At 36.2% G+C, this 22,369-nt stretch overlaps 4 protein-coding genes, 1 long non-coding RNA gene and 1 pseudogene across 5 annotated transcripts; 2 read left to right on the plus strand and 4 right to left on the minus strand.

Moving 5' to 3' along the window:
- The first annotated feature begins 4,293 nt into the window (after positions 1-4,293).
- Positions 4,294-22,237, plus strand: LOC120167205 (UPF0603 protein At1g54780, chloroplastic-like). Its single transcript, XM_039176289.1, has 5 exons — positions 4,294-4,304; positions 20,263-20,272; positions 20,384-20,871; positions 21,151-21,343; positions 21,893-22,237. Exons 3-5 carry the CDS (start codon positions 20,425-20,427, stop codon positions 22,138-22,140), a joined length of 888 nt encoding a protein of 295 aa, XP_039032220.1. The 5' UTR covers positions 4,294-4,304; positions 20,263-20,272; positions 20,384-20,424; the 3' UTR covers positions 22,141-22,237.
- LOC120167204 (phosphoglycerate mutase-like protein AT74) lies at positions 8,824-10,380 on the plus strand. The gene is made up of 2 exons (XM_039176288.1): positions 8,824-9,355; positions 9,912-10,380. Exons 1-2 carry the CDS (start codon positions 8,881-8,883, stop codon positions 10,301-10,303), a joined length of 867 nt encoding a protein of 288 aa, XP_039032219.1. The 5' UTR covers positions 8,824-8,880; the 3' UTR covers positions 10,304-10,380.
- LOC120167207 lies at positions 10,502-11,187 on the minus strand. The gene is made up of 2 exons (XM_039176291.1): positions 10,856-11,187; positions 10,502-10,787 (listed from the first exon to the last, which is right to left on the minus strand). Exons 1-2 carry the CDS (start codon positions 11,162-11,164, stop codon positions 10,683-10,685), a joined length of 414 nt encoding a protein of 137 aa, XP_039032222.1. The 5' UTR covers positions 11,165-11,187; the 3' UTR covers positions 10,502-10,682.
- On the minus strand, positions 11,223-14,235 carry LOC120167203 (annotated as a pseudogene).
- On the minus strand, positions 17,222-19,515 carry LOC120167206. Its single transcript, XM_039176290.1, has 7 exons — positions 19,169-19,515; positions 18,669-18,748; positions 18,442-18,502; positions 18,243-18,300; positions 18,093-18,150; positions 17,616-17,688; positions 17,222-17,471 (listed from the first exon to the last, which is right to left on the minus strand). The coding sequence occupies exons 1-7, from the start codon at positions 19,472-19,474 to the stop codon at positions 17,379-17,381; spliced, it is 729 nt and encodes a 242-aa protein (XP_039032221.1). The 5' UTR covers positions 19,475-19,515; the 3' UTR covers positions 17,222-17,378.
- On the minus strand, positions 21,437-21,885 carry LOC120167210. The gene is made up of 2 exons (XR_005520022.1): positions 21,651-21,885; positions 21,437-21,524 (listed from the first exon to the last, which is right to left on the minus strand). It is a non-coding gene; the product is annotated as an uncharacterized LOC120167210 (long non-coding RNA).
- Positions 22,238-22,369: the final 132 nt, after the last annotated feature.

The raw sequence follows: 22,369 nt of genomic DNA on the forward strand, positions 1-22,369 counted from the left end.
TTCAGAGCCAATTTCAACTTCACAACGAAGGATATCGGACTCCAGACAACGCAAGTTCAACTTCATGACGAAGGGACCGATGGTTGTCAACAAATAACTTCTCAATTTCAGAGCCAATTTCAACTTCACAACGAAGGATATTGGACTCCAGACAACGCAAGTTCAACTTCACGACGAAGGGACCGCTGGTTGTCAATAAACAATTTCCCAATTTCAGAGCCAATTTCAACTTCACAGCGAAAGATATTGGACTCAAGACAACGCAAGTTCAACTTCACGACGAAGGGACCGCTGGTTGTCAAAAAAACAACTTCCTAATCTCGGAGCCAATTTCAACTTCACGACGAAGGGACCGCTGGTTGTCAATAAACAATTTCCCAATTTCAGAGCCAATTTCAACTTCACAACGAAGGCTATTGGACTCAAGACAACGCAAGTTCAACTTCACGACGAAGGAACCGCTGGTTGTCAATAAACAACTTCCCAATTTCAGAGCCAATTTCAACTTCTCAGCGAAGGATATTGGACCCAAGACAACACAAGATCAACTTCACGACAAAGGGGCGGCTGATTGTCAAATTCATTCAGAGTCAATTTTAACTTCACAACGAAGGATATTAGACTCGAGACAGCACAAGCTCAATTTCACAGCGAAGGGGCGGCTGACTGTCAACAAACAATTTCCCAGTTCCAGAACCAATTTCAACTTCACAGCGGAGGATATTAGACTCGGAACAATACAACTTACTTGGATTTCAACTTCACGACGAAGGATATCCAATTCCAGGCTCAACTTTATGACGAAGGGGCCACCCGCGATTTCAACTTCATGACGAAGGGAATCATGCACACAAGCATCATCCATCTCTAGATTGGATTTTAACTTCATGACGAAGGATATCCAACTTCAAAGAATGAGTGTCTGTCAATAAACTTTTCGGTTTCAGATCCGATTTCAACTTCACGACGAAGGATATTGGACTCGAAACAACACAACTTTCATTGGATTTCAACTTCACAACGAAGGATATCCAATTCAAGGCTGAATTCCACGACGGAGGGGCCATCCACAGTTTCAACTTCACGACGGAAGAGTTATCCGCAACTCAATTCGACAGGGAGTTATTCTTCAACTCCACCGAACGAAAATTTGTGTCCTTTTATCTTTGCCCTATTTTTCGTTCCACGAAAAAGGACAAAGAGGGGCAGTTGTAGACACTAAATTTTCGCTGTATGTTCTCTATCCCAGCCAACCTCGCTTTTCACGCCACCAACCCCGAACCTTCCGGCGCAAGGAGAGCTCACGAGACCAACAATCCAACAACAACCAACAAGTCATTCAATCCCATTAGAGTTCTAAAATCGCACGGAAATATGTTTTCTTCGCTATAAATGGACAAGAATGGAGGTGGAAAAAAAAAACGGGAGCAAGGAATGGTGGTGATGCCACGACAAAACCCACTTAGACAGTTGCAGACAGTTTCCTTACCCGTCGAGGCTGCCGTGGTTACCACCACTAGCGCCGCTCAGGGCGCTACCATCAGTGCTTTCACGGGTACCCTCACCAACGATGTCTCCTTCTCTCTTCCAACTCCTCGGGCTTCCCTCGACCTTTTATCTCCCAAACCTCATCGACCCCAAAGCGACCACTCCATTCTCTTCTCCCAACGATGAGACCTCAACAACCATGGTAAGGGTTCGAAGAGATCCCCATCGTGATGGCCAGAGGTTTCAGAGGATCCGAATTTGCTACATGCGTGGAGGTAAGGAACCATTGTTTCGAGGGGCTCGTACGCAGAGTGCTCGGGAGAATCGATCACCTACGCTGATGATGGGGATGGCTTGCTTGCCGGATCTGGGACCACCTGTTGTTCATGTCTCGTGCAACTCACACTGAGGAAAGGAGAAGGCAGAAGCACTCACGTAAAATGAATGGGGATGCAGATTTGGGTTTTGTGGATTTTCCTGGGTAAACTACACCCAAAGCCACTAATGTTTATAGATTTCAACTTTTATAGATTTCAACTTTTATAGATTTTAACTTTCAGTCTATAAACTTTACTCTGAATTCAATCTAACCCCTAATTTATTTTTATGATTTGATCTAATATTTTTATTTAATTATTATTCTATTTTCACAGGTTTTTTTTCCGTTCATTTTATTACTTTTAAAATATTTTTTTCTTTGATTTATTTAGTATTTATTTATTATTTCTTATCTAATATTTTTTGACTTTTTAGGGGAATTTTTTTAATCGATCAAAGGTAATTAATTCGAAATGAATTTCAAATTTTAATTTAAATTTCAATTTTTCGCAACTAAGAAAGTCGTTAAATTAATTGGTACCGAAAGGGCGGTGCAAGGGTGCTAATCCTTCCTTGACCGTAACCGACTCCCGAGCCCGACACATTTCTGGTAAAACGCAGATCAGGTAAGATGGTGTCCGATCTACCTAAATATCATTTTAAAATGATCGGTGGCGACTCTAACTCAATTATTTCAAGTCGAAGCCCAATTCCGGGTCCAACCGAAAGACGGTTGCGACAGATCCCACGACCTCAAGGTTAAGAACATTGTGCTCTACTAAATCACATTAAATATTGTAACACCCCAATTTAGGGGCTAAATTTAAGAAATTATAAAGTGGTGGATTTAATTGGTATTTTTGGAAGGAATCGGAGATTAAATTGTAAGATTTCAAAGTTAGCAGACCGTTTTAAGAAGTGTAGGAAGTTCAGTGACTAAACTTTTGGTTTAGCCAATTTCCTTTATGAGAGAATTTATAACCCCCTCCCCGTGCTGCAGAATGTATAATTTTCCAGTTTTTCTCTTCCGTTGACCCAAGTTCCAACTCCGATCTACTCGCCGTCCGACCTCCAAACGACGAGCCGAAACCACCATCGTGTTCGTTGTCAATCGAGGAACAAAACCCCTCAAACCTTTCGTCGTGAATCATCGCCGTTCGTCGTGAATTTCAGTCGGAAGTATCGTCGGTAATAACTCGGTTTTAGTTGGTTTTTCATCGATTCACGACAATCGGGTCATCCGTTTACGACACCTCCCGCACCATCGTGTTCGTTGCATCGTTCCGAGTTTGTCGGTGTCATCCTTGGTCTCCGTCGACGGCGGCGCGGGAGGTGAAGCGGTCAAAGTTTCCGATTCGTTGAAATCGAGCTCTCCGCCGTTCAAAATTGTGAACCGAGCTTTGTAAGTATCTCGAAATCGCTCAAAATAATTTTTAGAAATTTTTCCGAGATTTTTTGCACTGTTCACGCCCCACGCGCCGCCACTGCGCGTGGGGAAGACAAAAGTGACCGGTTTGACCGGTTTTAGTGGATAGTTGACCGGTTTGACCGTCACAACCCGACCCGACCCGTTTACCCGACCCGACCCATTTACCCGACCCGACCAGTTGACCCGACCCGACCTGTTGACCCGACCCGTTGACCCGTTGACCGTTGACCGACGTTGACCAATGTTGACCAAAACTTTGACCGGCTTTGATCAGGCATTAAACGACCTTTGACTTCGACCGAGTATACCTATCCTGACATTTTTCGACGTTCCAAATCTGATTCCGCTGTCCGTTTTTTCGAAATTCGAACCCGAAGGCCTCGAAATTTCCGGTCAAACCGTTGACTTTGATTTTGACCGAAAATTCCAAATTTCCGAAAAGTCATATTTTATGCTTTCGACGTCCTGAATCCGAATCCGAAGTCCGTTTCGCCAAATTCGAACCCGGTAAGCCGTCTTTCACTGATTTATCACCCGATCGATCCGCTTATCGTAATTAAGCTCCTTTTCTGATATAATTTCTGTTTATATGGATCCGAGGAAACATTGGAAGTTGAATTGAAGATCAAAGGTGTTCGAATGGAATTTTTATGGTCGATCAGTATTGCACGGAAATCGAGGTAATACTTTACTACCTCTTTATGCTTTATGGAACATGTTGATATTGGTAAATGCATGAATAAGATAATGTTGGTCACTTTGTGGAGTTGAATAATTTATTCACTCGATGAATGGTAGAAATTCTGTAACTGAATACGGATCGAATGACTAAGATAAGAGATTGATAATTGTTAGAATTAAATTACAAGTTTGTGATTGGTGATAAAGAAATCAGCTCTGGATTTGTAACTTATATTTTATATCATCAAGGGTTAAATGTTAAAGATACTTGGATGAAAAATTATGAGATACTCCGATATGGTAAAATTACGAATTACCCTTATGTTGGAAAATGATAAGAATTGCCCTGGAAGTTGGTTAATAACTCTGAAAAGACATAAATTATCTGGTTAAGAAATTACGAAAATGCCTTGAGAGATAAAATAGTCTGATTTGACCCTGAATGATAAAGTACTTTGAGGATTTGTACTTAACTCGATTAAGTACGAATTTAATTGTTAAGATCCTGTCTTTGTACAGAAAAATTTATAATATTCCGTTTGTAAAATCTGAGAAGACACTTGACTCGAAAATATTCGAATAAGGAGTAAATACTTGAAGAGTAATTTATCGGAGGTATTCTGCTGACAGAATTGTTCGAAAGGACTGAAGTAAATGATAAGATTGAATTAAATAATAAGACCGGATGGAAGGAAATGATTGAAATATTCTAGAATTATAAATGACCAAATTACCCCTGGAATGGAAATGACTCAAGAATGTCACCAAGCTCAGGAATGAATGGATATACTCAAGCTTTGAAATGAATAGAAAAAAAAATGTTAAGCACCAAAATGACCAAAATGCCCTTATGACCTAGAATAAGTAAATGTCTTGGATTAATTAAGAAATCCAAATAAACATGGATGTTGTGCTACCAGTAAAAGTTATGGAACGCAACTTAAGTGATTAACCAACGTTAGTACTATATCATTACCTGAATGATATAAGTATCACTTGAATGTTTGTTCATCTTCTCAAATTTGGATCGATGATAATTCTGGAAGTACTTGGCGCAGCTCAACTCTAGAGCGCATACAGTATTAATAGTGGGTAGTCGTTAGTCAAATCAACCACGAATACCAGAATGACTTTATTAATTAAGTTGAAATGAAATGAAGTACAACGTGTATTTGAAATTCAGAAACGTCTGAATTATTCTGGAAAACTTTAAAGTAATCGGGATAGACTTGCTTACCAAACGAACTAAGTAACATCAATGACTAAGGATTAAATAGGTGATTTTATGAGTTTGGAAACACTGTTGAACTTACATGAATTGTCATTATGGGTTATGAGCCATGGATCAAGTACGTCAGTATTTCCTGATATTGTTGAAACGTGGAAATGAAATAAAGACCGTTGGAAGATTTATTCAGTGATGATTATGGGGATGATCTATGGATCTGCACTATGGTATTAAAGAGTGAATACACTGGAAGGATAATGAATTGACTTGTTGACATGCATCAGTTTGAGAGTTGTGTAACTCGAGTTGTTTGATAATATGATCGATAGTCGTAGATTGTAAATGACTTGAATCTTCGATTCTATATTTCATCTAAAATCACTTCGGTCATGTTTGAAAAAAAAAAAAAAAGTAACGCAGATGGAAAAGATTCTGAATATCCCATTTGGTTCAATTGGGCTGAAATCCTATGAATTTAAAGTATATTCATGAATACCCCTGATTGTTTGGGTAATGGAATCACTCGCAGTAAATCTGAATTTAGAATTATTATGTATAAAGGTTCCTGAACGTTTTCCTAAAGCACACGAAAATAGTGGGATTCTAATGTATCAACATTAAATGGCTAGATCGGTTAGTAATCGATTCCCCTCAATAGAACCTTGTTCCAGGAATTCGATCAAATTTCATAAGTTTCATGTTATCCAAAATGATAACTACAATGGCCTCTGGAAATACTGGGATTCTCTAGTGTTCCCTACTTATTACTGAACTGTTTTATTGGTTTTAATATGTGGTACACCGAATTCATTGGTTATTGTTTTATTGATGCACCAATTTAATGTGACAATTTATGGAATATGGATGCTATCTAATTTTTGTTTTGAACTGGTATATGATTACCATGTTTTTGGATTTATGGAATTTGTGTCACGGTGCAATTGAATTTTGGAATTGAATTACGATGGAATAGCTCTGATCAAGCTAACTGGGCCTAATGTGACTCTTGAGGGCCCCAAGATGTTTCATTAGGTCGGCTTTCCTTTGCTGTGTGCTTAGGGTAAGCTATATGGACTTATTGACTTGGGCTTAAGGATACAAGCTTCATAGCCTATTCTTAAGTCGGCTTTCTTTTTGCTATGTGCATAAAGTAAGCTATATGGAAAATATTTGGGAACTACTGATGGTGTACCAGAAAAGGGTTTAAACTATGATTTTCAAAGTTAAACTCTTTTACGAAATTGTGAGATTTACTGGACTATGATTTGTACCTATTATGATTTTATTATACTGTTGGAACACACTAGACATCCTATTCGATCTCCTGAAAATGTCATACTTTGAAAGGTTTCTTATGAACTGAGATTCATGGCTTCTACTCGATGAACTTCTAAGGGAACCCCAATTATTCTGCAAGCTGGTATACATATGATTCAATAAGGAAATTATATGGCTTTCCATTTATCTACATGTCATGTAGCATCATCTGGTAGTTCTGTATTACTGAGCTTTCCAAAGCTCACTCTATTACTCACCTTTTCAGGTTAAAACAATTGTACCAGTGCATCTATCGACTTCAGTAAGGGAGTTCTTCCGGCGTGGTTGCAGAGTATGGTACTTGTGATTAGGCATGAAATTGTATTTGATTTATATACGAGTTTGGAAATCTGTTTTATTTTTAAATAGTGATAATGATTTATAAGTTTACATGTTCTGATAAAAAGTTTTAAAATTTCCGCTATTTTTACGGTGGGTCGCTCCGGTGGCCCTAATGTGACTTCCCGAATCGGATCGGGCTACCCGCATCGGTCTGGGGTGTTACAAATATTATCTCAAATGTATATCTTATTTTATATTAATATCGTTTAAATTATTTTCTCGCTTATAAATTCTAACAAATATAAAAGCTAGAAAATAGAAATACGAACCATTGTTGAAGCAACGATATAATGAAACTGTGTGAGAATTGGCGCCGCACACAAAGAGAGGCACCGGTAGTCGTCGGAAGTATGAACCCTGTGGCCGCTTTAATATGTTAATCGAATACAGACAAGAGGTTTGACAAACTAAAGCTTTATCCCTACACGAAAGCAAGTGGAATATGTAGACATCTACTTGTGGCCATCTTCTATTACTATTCCATCCCATAATTAAAATAATAAAAACATGAAAGTGGCACTGTCATTTCTGAATTTCCATTCCATATCTTGAAGATGTTTAATGACCAATTAGCTGTTCAAACCAAGCTGCCAACCTTACACGTTTTCATTAAAAAAAATTAAATATCCTTCCTTGTAGATGCCAAAACATCTACATTCACGTACCAATCATTTGTGCTTTAACTACATATGGGTGCACATGGCGTTACATTCGGTTTACAACGCATCCGGATCATAATACCGAGGTTTAATGTATAAATAAGTGTTCAAATTAAATATAAAATTAATTTTAGATATTTAAAGAATTTTTCGTTAAAAATATATGTATAACGTTTCTGACATTATAATTTTAAGCGTTTGTCGTTAAATTTACCCGTTAAGTGATATGTGTCAAACTTATAAAAAATTTAAAAAACTTATTTATAAAATTTTTGAAATTTTATATGTCTGACACATATTACTTAATGGTCGAATTTAATAGTATTAACGGTCTAGACATCTAAAAGTATAGCGTTCAAAACTTTAAGTAATTATTTTTAGTGAAAAATTCTTTAAGTACTTAAAGTTGACTTTAAGTATAATTTGAACACGTTTTTTTACATTAAGACTAATACTAAATTATGAAATTTGCAACTCCTCCCTATTAAAAAATACTCGTTTTCTTTTCTCTTTCATCTTTATTGGTCCATCAATATTAGTGTCGATCGTCAACCGTTAACAGTTATAAATTTTCTTTTATTTTTTATATCGCATCTTTATTTTTTTTTTCTTATTTTTTAATTTTTAATAAATCTACCTTTATGACATATTTTTTCTGTCTTTTGGCATAGCTTCGATCTTTTTATTAGTTGTTTTTTTTTTATTATCTTTGTTTAATTTTCTCATAGTTGAATTTGACGACGCCTCAACTGATCAACATGACTTTTATTTATTATCATATTGATATTTTATATTTTGTACTCTTATATTAGATTTGAATATACGATTTACATTCAGAGATAATTTCCTCACGACGCTCAATTATGATTTGTTATTGACAGTGATATTTAAATAATTTCATCTTTTTATTGTGGTTCATTTACCAATGTAATTATATCCATATTGTGGTTCACTACTAGTTTTTTATGTCAATAATGGTAGAAAACGTCTTAATTATTTGCTTAATTTAAATTTAATTATAAACCTTTATTTTAATTTTAAATAATTTTAATAAAAGCGACATAATAAAAACTTGTTAATTAATTAAAATAAACAGTTCTATGAATTCAATTAAACAATTTAAAAGAAAATTTAAATCAATCTAAAAGAACGAAATTATTAGTAACAAAATATAATCAGATATTTAATTATATCGTAAAGCAAATTTTAAGAAAAATAGAAAATAATTTGAACATAAATAAATAAATAGTTAAACCACAAATATAAATGGAATCTTTCCCATACATCTTTATCTTTAGACTTCAATGCAACAAGCAGCCGAGCTCAGCCTTATAAATACGATTAACAAATCAAAGCTTTCAAAGTGCAGAAATTCGAGATTTACATCCCAAAAAACCCATTTTTTTCCCCCGTCAAGAATGCAAAAGAGTAATCACAGCAGCCACCAATCCGCCAAGAAGGTGGTGTTACCGAAGCGGATAATCCTAGTCCGACACGGTGAGTCGGAAGGCAACTTAGACACCTCAGCCTACTCGAAAACCCCCGACTACAAGATCTCCTTAACCGAAGAAGGTCGTGCCCAAGCCAGCCTTGCCGGTTCGCACCTCCAGGACCTCATTTCCGGTGATGGGTCTCGCCCCGATTGGCGGGTGTACTTCTACGTTTCCCCTTACGAGCGCACCCGATCCACACTGCGGGAGATCGGGAAGTCGTTTTCGAAGAAAAGGGTGATTGGGGTGAGGGAAGAGTGCAGGATTCGAGAACAGGACTTTGGGAATTTTCAGGTTGAGGAAAGGATGAAAGTAATAAAGGAGACGAGGGAAAAGTTCGGGAGGTTCTTTTATAGGTTCCCTGAAGGTGAATCTGCCGCTGATGTTTTTGATCGTGTTTCAAGTAAGTTGTTCTTCATTGTGGAGTTTTATCATATACAAAGTTTGCATTAGTTTGTATGTAAATTTTGCTTAGGGTATTGAGTTTCTATGAAGAAATGGTGGTTTGTGAACTGGGTGCATGAACATTTATGAAGTTATTGCTGAAATGTTAAATACTTGGTGTTGATTTAAAGTAGTTTTCTAAGAAGATAATGACTTGGAAAGTTTCTTCATTGATTTTGAAAGCAATATGAAAGAACAAAAATTAAAGAGGACTGTTGAAATCAATCTGTATTCTTGTTGAAAGTGTAATGACTTGCTTTGCAACTTTGAAAGATATGAACTTTCTGAAGGAAAATTGGATTCTATTTCGATAATGGTGAAAGAGAATAAACATTAAGGGACTGTTAAACAAAATACATTAGCATCTGTTTTATTGCTTCCTTGACCATGTAATGAGCATAGATTTCTTTGATATACGTTCTTTAATCTTAAAGAATGAGTCGAACTAATCGGTTTTGATATGTAATTTGTGTCGGTTTATGCTAAATCGAAGAAAAAATCATTGAAATTTGCAGGTTTTCTTGAATCTCTCTGGAGAGACATAGACTTGAATAGGCTTCACAAAGATCCATGTCAAGACTTGAATCTCATAATAATCTCGCACGGTCTAACATCACGGGTGTTTCTAATGAAGTGGTTCAAATGGACGGTCGAGCAATTCGAGCGCTTAAATAATCCCGGGAATTGTGAGTGTCGAGTTATGGAGTTGGGACAGAGCGGAGACTATAGCTTAGCTATTAATCATACAGATGAAGAGATGCTGGAATGGGGACTCTCCCCGGATATGATACAAGACCAAAAATGGCGAATCACCGGCGAAAAGGCTGATTGGAATAATCATTGTACCTGGTATCTTAAGTCGTTTTTCGACGAATTAGACTCCGAAGATGATGTTGAAAGTAATTGATATTTAATAAAAAAGGTGTAGATACTAATTCTTTGAATGCAAAACTTGTATTTCATAATACCCCATGGGAATGTTCATTTATATAGATGGATTTAGCAAATGTATTTTCGTTTTCATTTTTTTTATAAAAATGTTTCATAGCAGCTATATGTTAGCAAGATCATCATTGATTTAACAAGAAATTGTAATAAAAATCTATCAACTAAAATGGATTTGTTTAATGATATAGGACTAAATCAAAACGGTGTTGAGTTCTCCCTATTTGCTTTTGGCATGGAGAATCAAGGCTGCAATAATTCATTCGAATCGATTTCAGCTAATGAACCATCTGCCTAGGCTTTAGCCAATAGTATACAAAGAACAAATCAGCTAGGTAAATTCAGCTAGATCCCAAACTGTCGCTCATCTCCTCCACTCTATCATTTATGCTAACCATTTTCTTCGGAGGTCTAGCTTCGGGTCGAATTGCAGACGTTGCTGGTGCCTATCATTTATGCTAACCATTTTCTTCGGAGGTCTAGCTTCGGGTCGAATTGCAGACGTTGCTGGTGCTTCATCCTCATTTTTCTCCTCATTCGATGTTGCAGAAGAAATGCCGCTTTCACTATGATTACATATTGGACCTGGCTCTACTTTGGCCTGCAAACTTGCATCTTCAACTGGAGTTTCATCGGCCATGGGAAGCACTGCTTGATCGGTGATGGAGCTTGATATAGCCGATGCAGGCCCAGAAGAAGGTAACTGAGTTGAATCATGATGAGAACCTTGGCCTAAAGTTACTCTTTTCATGGCATATGTTGCTAGATATTTCATGATGAAATTGTAGAGCTTGTGGCAAAGGCCAAGAAAGATTTGATCCATTTTCTTGGAAATTGGTTCTAAAAGAGCATTTGGTTATTTTATAAATTTTATCAGCCAATGAGAACAGAGGGAATATTTAACACATTTCATTGATGCTTTACTTTGGATGCAAGAAAAGATTACTTGGGGGTAATACTTTACTTTTCTTAATAGATTTCCTTTGTCTATGACACCTATATTGGCTATTGCTTCAATACAAAGCATCAGAGGCTAACAGGATTTTCAGAAGGTAAATTCGAAAACATCATCGAAAATATTAATGCATGTAGATCTATGCTACTCGGATTCGGATGTGAGTATCCAATATGGATATCACATATCATATGGGTATGTATCCGAAATGGGTATGCTTAGTTTTATCTTGTTTTTGGATGATCTCCAAATGGTCATGTCTTCATGCCCATGAAAGGATTTGCACCGGACAGGCGGACACTAGTACTTCAAGAAAAATACAGAGTCGAAGCGACGTAGGTAGACATGGTTCTTCAGGCTCTTGAATTTCCATCAGCTGCACCAGTGGGTGAACCAGGCACAAATGGAACAAACCCCCTTCCACCGAAAACCGGTCTCATGAATCTGTCGTCGAATTTCCTCCACAAGTGATGAACTGTCCAAGTTGGGTGAGTCAGTAGCAAACTTAAACTACTTCTACGGGTTGCTGCAGCCGGTTGGTTCTCTCCCATGTCACTTGGTTCACTATTTTCAATCAACAGAATTCTCAAGTCTTCAAGGCTGGGTATATCAGTAGCATCTAAAACATCTGGTTTCGCATGTCTTAATAGCACTACCGCTTCGATTAATGGCTTTGTTATCGAACCGAACACCTGTTCCATAGAAACATTATAATATCAACGTTCCCGACATGACTGGTTAAACGAGTTGCAGAAATAAGATCGTGGAGTTATGAACTAATAAGCTTACCACTGTGCTAAACAGGACCACAATCATGGTACAAGTGATCATCAATGCAGAATCTTTGGTATCTTTATCCTCGGAATCCGAAAACTGTATTCAAGTTTTCTTGATCTTGATATCAACAAAGAGACAAGAAAATTACGTTGTTAAACCAAAACTAGGAATATGATTTACCTGGTTATAAGACAGCGCAATAGTGACAGCACCTCTCATGAGGCCTGCCCACCACATTATAAACTGAGAATTCAACGATTTAGGGAAAAAAATCGGATTAGAACCATTTGACAATAGTTAAATTCATGGATGGTTGCTGTTATCACCTGCTGTCGAAACTCGATATTCGAACTGCCCTGTTTTTTAGTACAGTTGATGAAGTTTGCTAGTGGGTACACAAATGCTGCCCTTCCAACTAACACCAGAGCGAAAAGTGTTGAGCTGACTGCAACAAAGGTTCCTGCACTGAATCCAGAAATCCAAGTTAGAATCACAAGGTATTCCAGCTGCTTGCTCGAACGACGCATCAGAAAGGAGAAAACACCTTGCACTGCTGGCTTTCCATTTGTCAATGTCCAAGGTATCCATGCCAACATATAGGTATATAAATGTTTCTGCAATGAATGACATTGTCGCAAACGCATGCCTGAAATGATCGACCGGTACAAAGAATGAGGATTAAAACATGCCATACGTTTGATGGCGGTTGTGCTTGAAGATGAATCTTCAAAAGTCAGGAAAGAAAGGAAGAGAATGTTCTTACTTTGTTGTCGTCCTCGAGCTTTCGGTAACATTATGCCATGTGTAGTGTGACATGACAATGCCACAGAAGAAAACTGTTAAAATCCCACTGAGATCCAGTAGCTGCAAGAAAAAACAAGTTCATTAACCTTTAAGAAATCCACTGAAAACTCATGATCTTCAAAGATCATCATGGTAAGAGGGAAGAAGAAGAAGAAATTGAACAAAGAAGAGATTCTCGTATTCGTACCTCGGCCAACATATATGACAAATAAGCCATGATCATCATGAGTGCAACTTCACGGTCCGTCGAATGCCTGTAATTTTTACAAACAGAAAGGAAATCAAATCATTGATGGTGAATTGTTTGGAAGAAATATCAGTAGCAAATGCTCAAAAAATGGCTGAAACAGGGTATCTATACCTTCCAAAGTACAGTGTTTTTATGATAAAAGCACTCAAAAGACCTGCCTGGAAAAGATTGAAAGAGATTGAAAGCATATTCATTGGAAAATCTCAGTAAAATGTGATGACTTACTGCTATACCAAGGAAGGTACTGGAGAAGAAGAGGTAAAGGAAAGTCCCCAACAGTTTCAAGGACATCAAGGCATCGATATTGTCCATATCGATTGATTGAACCGCATTGAAAAGCACGATCGAAGTGGCATCATTCACTACTCCTTCCCCAAATATAACACTGTAAAGAAATGGTGTTTCATCTTGATTGAGAACCTTCTCAACACAAGAAACGGTTCATGCATATTAGTGCCATAACAAACTAGTATTTAGACCCAAAAAGAAAGGTGAAATGTTATCAAATATACCTGCAATGTACACACAGTGTCCGTTGCTGACAATATGGCACCAACAGCTGCATCACGAAACTGAAAGCGTGAGTGCCGGAGAATAGAAAAACAGCATAAAACGATGAACCGGAATCGTTGTATCACCTGAGAATCATCAGAGAAAACCATACCCGGCATTGAAAATTATGGGAGGAAGCAAATAAAGGAAGAACAAGTCCTCACTGAACACTAGAATCCTTGAACTATTGCCTTTACTCACAAACAACACCACAGCTCCAGCACCTAACCCCTACATACAAACCACACAAAAATCAATTCAAACCCAGAATTCTTACGCCAAAACAAGTTAAAGAACAAAATTTCCAAGTTCAGATACCAAAAGAAGCGCCGTAATTGACTCGTTGGCCCACCGGTTCTCTTCGAGTAGGTGGCCTACGACGATACAAGCACAGAGAAGCGAAAAGAAGATGGTAAGTGCGATGATGGTGCTGGTACTAAGAAAATCTGTTGAACTTTGGAGTGTATGTGACATAGCTGCAATGGTGGACATATATGAAGTGTTACTGATGAAACTTTCTTTCACAATATATACATACACCCATACACATGCATATATATATATATATATATATATTGTTTTCTTTGGAGAGATTGAGAAAAAGGGTTCTTGATGAAACTAATGTTTCAACAAGACTGGTTGAGGATTTTCAGTACAATTTTGAAGCTGTTGTTGGAGGGAAGACTGGTAGGTACCATTGGCGGGGGTCTATTTACTATCACCGTGTTCTCCTATTTACCTACCACATGACCAATGAAATCCTGCCACGTAGGATCGAATAAACACTACAAAATTATGGAAGTGGAAACTTTTATGTCATTTATCTTTCAGCATTATTAGCATAATTCTTAAACTTGCTTTTAAGAAATTCTATCATTTTTTTTCTGACGGTGTTAATAAATCCACGCCAGAAGTTGAAATTTTGCACTTTATTCAAAGAAATAACAAAAAAAAAATGATTTTTTTACTAAAAACAAAAGTTTTAAAAGACAAAAGTGTATACATGTTAATTTTGATCGGAATCCAAATTTGACCCGAATCAAATTTAAATTCAAAAAAATTTAACCTAAAATGATTCGACTCGAACCTGATCAGAATGATCCATTTGCCAGCTCAACCAAAGTGGACGCTAATCTTGAGTTAGGGGGAGCATGTCGAATATTTTGACTCTAACATTTTGTATAGAAATTATTAGGTAGCAAACAAGTAACACTCATAATGACAAAATTACCCCTCTAACGTTTGCATAAATAATCATTTTACCACCTATTCTTTTTTAGAACATTTTATCCCCAATAATTTAATTTTTGATCAAAATGTTGAATAAAAATTATTAGAGGACTAACAATCAATACATGTTGCTGACGTAACACTAAATTTTAATATTAAAAGTATTTTAAAATTACAATAAAAAATAAATTAAGATAACGTAATATTATAATTATCTCGTCACATTTTAATAATCTTCTATCTTTATCTCTATTCGATGTCAATATTATCCTAATATGAATTTATACTTTCTCTTAAAAATATCATTACTCTAAATCTCTAATACTCCATACATTCTCTTTAAGATGAATCTAACTTATTAATATTAATAATTTTCACGTTTTTTACTTTATGATTTTTCTTATATCTAATACTTGTTATAGTATTAAGTTGTAATTTATATACAACAATAATATTAATTAAGTGATAATTAATTTAAAATATTAATTAAATTTATTATTGATATAATTTTATTTATACCATACTAATTTTTAATTATTAATTTTTAATCTATACATATATGATTAGGGATGGGCACGGGATCCGAATTCGACGGTTTCTAACTCGACCCGACTCGAAAAATAATATGATTATACGTACATATTTAGGGATAATTGTAATAATATCAATCTTTATATATTTTTTTACAATTAGATCTCTATTTTATCAAATGAAATTAATATTTTTATAAATATATTTATTTTGGGTCGGGTCGGAGTCGAAATTTTATCTAAAAAAAGGTTGGGTGAAGTCACCTTAACCTCGGGTAGGGTTTCGGGTGGAGAGGTTAAATTTTTTGGGTTAGATCAAATTAACTAAAAACCCAATCCAACTTAATCCATACCCATCCCTGTATATGATAGTGTAACCTAAATGTTAGAATTACTCATAAATGAAATAAGAATAGATTTATTTCGCCTTTTATCTATGATATAGGAGATAGAAAATGCGAGAAGCTATGTTAAAATTACATACAAAATTCATTTTCTCGTCTTTTGTGTGTATCTACAAAATAAAATGCTATCTTGACTAAGGATGGGCATGGGTCGGGTTTGGGCCAACCCGACCCTACCTGAAAATTTTACATCTTTTATCCGACCCGAATCTAATTATATCCGACCCGAAATAATAAAAAAAATATTATTTTTATTCAATAAAAATAATGATTTAATTAAAAAAATAATAATATATAGAGGAATATTATTGTAATTATTCTTAAATATATAAGGTAAAATTATTTTTTTGAGTCAGGTCGGGTATTTTTCACTCTAAATCCGAATCTAACCAACCCGAACATCACCAAAACCTAATTTTTTTTAAAAATCCGTCGGATTTGAATCTCATGCCCATCCCTAATCTTGACTATGGCAAAATGAGATTTTCATAGGTAATACTTTCCATGAAAAGTAAAAGAAAAGACAAACAATTCCTTTTATAAATCATGAACTTAGATTTTTACTATTATTGTTTTTGTCATAATCAAAATTCTAAAAATTTGAAAAGTATATAAACTAAAATTGATTAAATTACTCTATAAAGATTAAATCCATAACATAATACATGGACTAATAGAAGAATTTGTCATTGATTTTAGGCTTAAATATATATTTAGTACCCAACCTAGACACTTTATTTCAAATTGGTATCCGAGCTAAACATTTTCGCTCGAATTAGTACTAAAAGAATTATTTGTTCTCAAATTGATATCTGAATTTTGATTCAAGCCACCAATACAAAATTGTAAAAATTTAATATAAAAGGACAATAGTTGAATTAAATTCCAAGTACTAACAACCAACAACTCGTTGTCCTAGTAAGATGAGACAAACCTAGACACTTTATTTCAAATTGGTATCCGAGCTAAACCTAGACACTTTTTTCAAATTGGTATCCGAGCTAAACATTTTCGCTCGAATTAGTACTAAAAGAATTATTTGTTCTCAAATTGATATCTGAATTTTGATTCAAGCCACCAATACAAAATTGTAAAAATTTAATATAAAAGGACAATAGATTGAATTAAATTCCAAGTACTAACAACCAACAACTCGTTGTCCTAGTAAGATGAGACATTAAATCCCTTAAGCACGGTGAGGGATTCGAATCCTGACGTTTATAAATGAAGCAAACTAGGTTCAGAGGATCGTCCTCGCCTCTGTAGTATCCGATTTAGAGGTGATTATACCAAAAAGTCCAAGTATCAGACATAACCAGTCCTGTAAGAAATGAAATAAAGAAAGTATTGTTGACAAAATCAGCATATAAAATGGCACTCAAAATCAAGACTTGAATTCAAAATTCTAAGCTTTCTGCAGTTCACAAGCTGTTTTGAGAAGGGAAGCTGCTATGAATCGGCCTTCTGATCGAAAATTCTTCGTAGATGTCGAGATAAGTGACCAGAGACAAATCTCTAAACCAATCAACAAAGGACTACAAAGCTGTCAACGAGATTGCTGCAGAACGCAACTTTACTCCGTTGTCGTCCCATTTGGAACTCAGAGCACTCGCTCCGGAAATAATAGCCTGCACCAAGTGTTGATCGGTCCAATATACAAATGAGAACGATGAATATATAAGATTTTCTTTTGCATCAGGACCTCTAATAAAGAATTTAGCCCTGAAATGAAGAACAATCACACTATAAAAAAAGAGTGGCGATTAACACACCTTTCCGCCGCTAACGGTAGCCATTAGTGCAATGTGTTGATCATCTCTTTCGAATTCATAGAAATAGTAAGTCCTGACATGAATCAAGCATTTCAGCAGCAAATATTAGACTCAGAAGCAAATATCAAAAGCACATTCTTTAAATAACTCTTCTTCTTTATTATTGCAACTCTGTAGTGCAACATGCATGATGCTTATCTGTCATCTAAGGTGCATATTTCCCGAAGACGTATCTCTTTTCTTTTCATTTTGTTGAATGTAAAACTCCGAGAAACGGTACAATTAACAGTAGATGATGCCAAAATAGCTTGCAGGAAAGAAGAGGATTCACTGATTCGGTTTTGCTCAAGTTAATCTACTGTTATTGCCTCAATTACTTTCGCTCACTGAAAAAAGGATCTGTGTGGTATCTTTTTAAATAGTTGAATCAATAACCGATAGCTGTTTATAGTCACCAGGATGATCGAAATAGCTTACTTGAAACCTTCATCTTCCTTTATCTTAATCGTTCGGGCATCGTAGAGAGTGGCTCCACCTGCCATTGCATGATCAAGTAGACCGATAGTAAAGATGACAGAAATCAAGAAGAAAGATGGCATTATCATTTGTTAAGGAACCTAAATCAACCTGGGACAAAGATTTTAGCTGCCTCTTTAATGGAACCTAAATCAGTAATTTCTTGGGCCTGCTCATGAGAAGAGATCACATAAAGTTCTAGGTATGCATTAATCATAGGCCAACAATGTTAGAAATCCGAACATTACAACATCTCATACATGCCCTTGGTGCTAAGCTTGCTCAGATAGTAAACCTCGTAGACACAAACCTCTAGGAAGGTGATTTTGAGTTGATTAGTCGGGCGAACGACAACACTTAAAACTTCGGATCTGCACATACGGAAATACGACAGATATCAAATCCTTCATTCAGAAGTTAATCTTAGGAAGCATAAGCCTCTACCTATATGATCATAGAGAAAACATAAATGAACATAGGAATCAAAGGCAAGACAAGACAAGGGAAGTTTGTACAAAAGTACTTCGTAGTTCATACCCATCAGTAGATGCAAATCGTGCTACGAAAGTCCGAGGCTTCGCTTTGTCCCCGTAAAGAGTCGCTCCGGCATTAAAATCCTAAAAACATGGAACAATTCATCCAGTTTATCAACAAAACTCCTACATCTTTATTCATCATAATTCAGTATTACCATTAATTTCCAGAAACCACAAACACTTTCAGTCCATGAGTATAAAATAATATCTTTTTCTTGCAATATAATCACATAAAACAAAGCAGTGGATTTGGCCAGAATGCATCAGGGATTTAAATAACAGTCCGTTATTAGGATAGCGACCCTTGTATAACTATATAGATGTCATCCAAGACCGTTATTGCACAACAGCGACACCTGCAATGATCACAATAGTATATGTTTTTTTGGCAAACACGATAAATGCAACACAAATCGAAAAGACGACCGTAACCGCAATTTAAATCCCTGCGATGCATAAAAACTAATGGCAAAACCAATTGCAAGGGGGCAAAAAATGTACCTCGGGCTCCATGATGTCCTCAAATTCAGGAGGAACCCTAACGGCAAAACCATCACCGTAGAACTGGAACCAAGACTTGGTGTTTGCAATGTTCAAAGCCGGTTTCGGAGGTGCAGAAGCTTCAGCTAAAGAATGTGGGATTGGGCTTTGTGGGGCCAAAAAAAGGATGCAAAATGAAGCAGTGTTGATGATGAAGTGTCTCTTGGTATTGAGGGTTTTAATGGGAGTGGTGGGAAATGAGGGGTTTAGAGAGGAAAATTTAGGGTTTTGAGGAGGGTTTGGGGACAAGGAGAGAAGAAAGGCCATGGCAGAAGGAAGATGGAGTTCATGGTCGTTAATAGAGAAAACTAGATAATGCGACATTTACTACTTTAATGCTTACAGCGGGTATTATAGTCATTTTCTAGTGATTAAAAAGTATTATTATTTAGGGGAAAAATAATAGGGTAAACTACATAAATGATCACTTATATTTGAGTAAATTTCTCTTTTTTCCACTGCTATATTAAAAGTAACGATTTAACTATTAACATTATATATTTATGACAAATCGCTCATTAGCCGTTAATTATCGTTATTGGGATAATGAAATGTTGTTGTGTAAATCAATTGACATAGCATTGTTTGACCACACAAAATAATTATTTTGATCGATCATTTGACTCTTCTCTTGTTGAAAGTCAGTTTGTTGCCACAAATCATTTTACAAAAGAGATAGAAAGAAATAGAAACACGATCGATGACAAATTGACTTTCAACAGGAGAAGAGTCAAACGGTCGATCAAAATAATTGTTTTGTGTGACCAAACAATGTCATATTAGTCAATTTAATGCACCACATAGGCTTTTTATTATCTCAGTGACAATTTATGATTGATTTGTTATAAATTGATAACATTAGTGATCAAAATTATAATTTTTGAAACATCATTAAAAAAATACTCAAATATTAGTGCTCATTTATAGAATTTACCCAAAATAATATTATTCACTGTACTTATAATTGAGAAAAATTTAACCCTAACATGAAGTTACAAAGATACCCTTTGTTTATCTCTATATGGATGAGAGACATTATCCTCAGGAGAAAGAAGAAAAAAAAAACATGTGGCCAACCAAATCCAAAACCAGACAAAATCCAAACCACACAAACACTCTAAACTAAACTGAACCAGAATCAATTTGGAACTGTAATGAAAAAAAATCTCTCCTTTCTTCATTTTTCTGCTGTCCTCTAGCTGGTGAGCAGTTTAACAATGGAAACAATTCTTTCTTCTCACTCCATTCATCCAATCTTGAATCCCAAACCATCCATTTCCAAGAACCTTTTGTTACCTTCACATCAACCAAGATCAACCTCTCTTTTTCTCTCAAAACCCATTGCTTGTACCCTCAAGAAACACACTTTCCAGTCAGTAAAACCATGTTTGGCAGAACCCAGAGATTGGTTTGTTCATGCACAGCAGGGACTTGCAGCTCTAGCTATTTCATTGGCACTCAATTTTTCTCCCGTTCTGCTCACTGGCAATGCAATGGCGTCGGAGTTTGATGTGATAAACGAGGGGCCACCAAAGGAATCTTATGTTGTGGATGATGCTAATGTGCTTAGTCGGGTGACGAAATCTGATTTGAAGCGGCTTTTGTCTGATTTGGAGTCGAGGAAGAATTTTCACATTAATTTTGTTACTGTTAGAAAGCTCACTGTAAGATCTTGATTTCATGAATTTGCAGAATTTTATGATTTGCAGTGGGAAGACATGGTACAGGCTTTAGTCATTTACTGTCTGTTTGGTCACTTGGAAAATCAAACTTAAATTTTAACCATGAATTCCTTTTCTTTTGCTTTGAGTTTCTTGGTAAACATTAAAAACATAAGATTACTTTAGCTTTTGGAACAGATTCAAAGTTTGAGAATTATTATTGATTGGAGAAGAATTGAAGGGATAGATTAAAACTGAATATTGATAATATTTTGATTGCAGAGCAAAGCTGATGCTTTTGAGTATGCTGACCAAGTTCTGGAGAAATGGTATCCTACAGTTGAAGAGGGTAGCAATAAAGGGATCGTTGTGCTTGTGACGAGCCAAAAAGAAGGGGCGGTCACCGGTGGACCTTCATTCATCGAAGCTGTCGGAGAAAATATTCTCGACGCTACCGTAACTGAGAACCTTCCTGGTACATATTTCTGAAGTTGAAACTTGAAAATCTTCTGGTCCAACCCTGTAGAATTACTTTATCATGCTGGTCGAACTTGTTGGAATCATTTTCCTCACCTTTATGATGATTCATAAAACTAAAACAACTGATAAGCTATGTGATCAACACGAGCAAACCATCCGAATAAGCTGTTAGTCGTCTTCTATAGCTCCTGCATACGAGTTGTTGGTGCTTAGTTGTGCAATTCTAATTACCACTCGTCACTGGCAAGTGCTCCCATTAGGTTCCATTGTTTCAAAACACACTTTAGGCCTTTCTGTCTTACCCAAGGACAGCATCTTTCGAGTTCTAGATGCCAATACGAAGATCGAAAATTGGTTTTCATTTCAACTTAATGAACTTATATGATTGCTCTAAGTCTCGAACCATATTGCCATATTGGCCTTTTCCATCGATAGTATAGCTTACTGTGAAAACTGAAGTTTCACCTGCACAAATAATCCTTCTTTTCCTTTCATTTCGATTTCTGCAACTTTAATCATATAGTCATGTTCTTTGCAATTGCAGTTTTGGCTACGGAAGAGAAGTACAATGAAGCAGTTTACAGCAGTGCCAAAAGGCTTGTTGCTGCTATAGATGGACTTCCAGATCCCGGTGGCCCCACGTTTAAGGACAACAAGCGGGAGTCGAATTTTAAGTCCAGGGAAGAGACCGAAGAGAAACGAGGGCAGTTCAGTCTCGTAGTTGGAGGTTTGTTGGTGATTGCTTTTGTTGTTCCCATGGCACAATACTATGCCTATGTCTCCAAGAAATAAAAGCTAATCTGTATTAATAAGATTTGTCTTTCCACTCCCTTCCCTTACATGAATAAACATGTATAACGTGTAGTTATACACCTACGCATGTTAAATATGGTTGATGAGAAACTTGCAATCCAAGCAGTAGTACAGATTTTCGGTTCGTGTTTAGAAAAAGCTCGATGATAACATGTGACCGAGTTCTATAATCGCCATAATCAGAATGCTTAAAGCTTAAAATCGGAGA

The sequence above is a fragment of the Hibiscus syriacus genome, unplaced genomic scaffold (genome assembly GCF_006381635.1).
Source record: "Hibiscus syriacus cultivar Baekdansim isolate YM2019G1 unplaced genomic scaffold, ASM638163v2 tig00111671_pilon, whole genome shotgun sequence".
Classification (NCBI taxonomy): Eukaryota; Viridiplantae; Streptophyta; class Magnoliopsida; order Malvales; family Malvaceae; genus Hibiscus; species Hibiscus syriacus.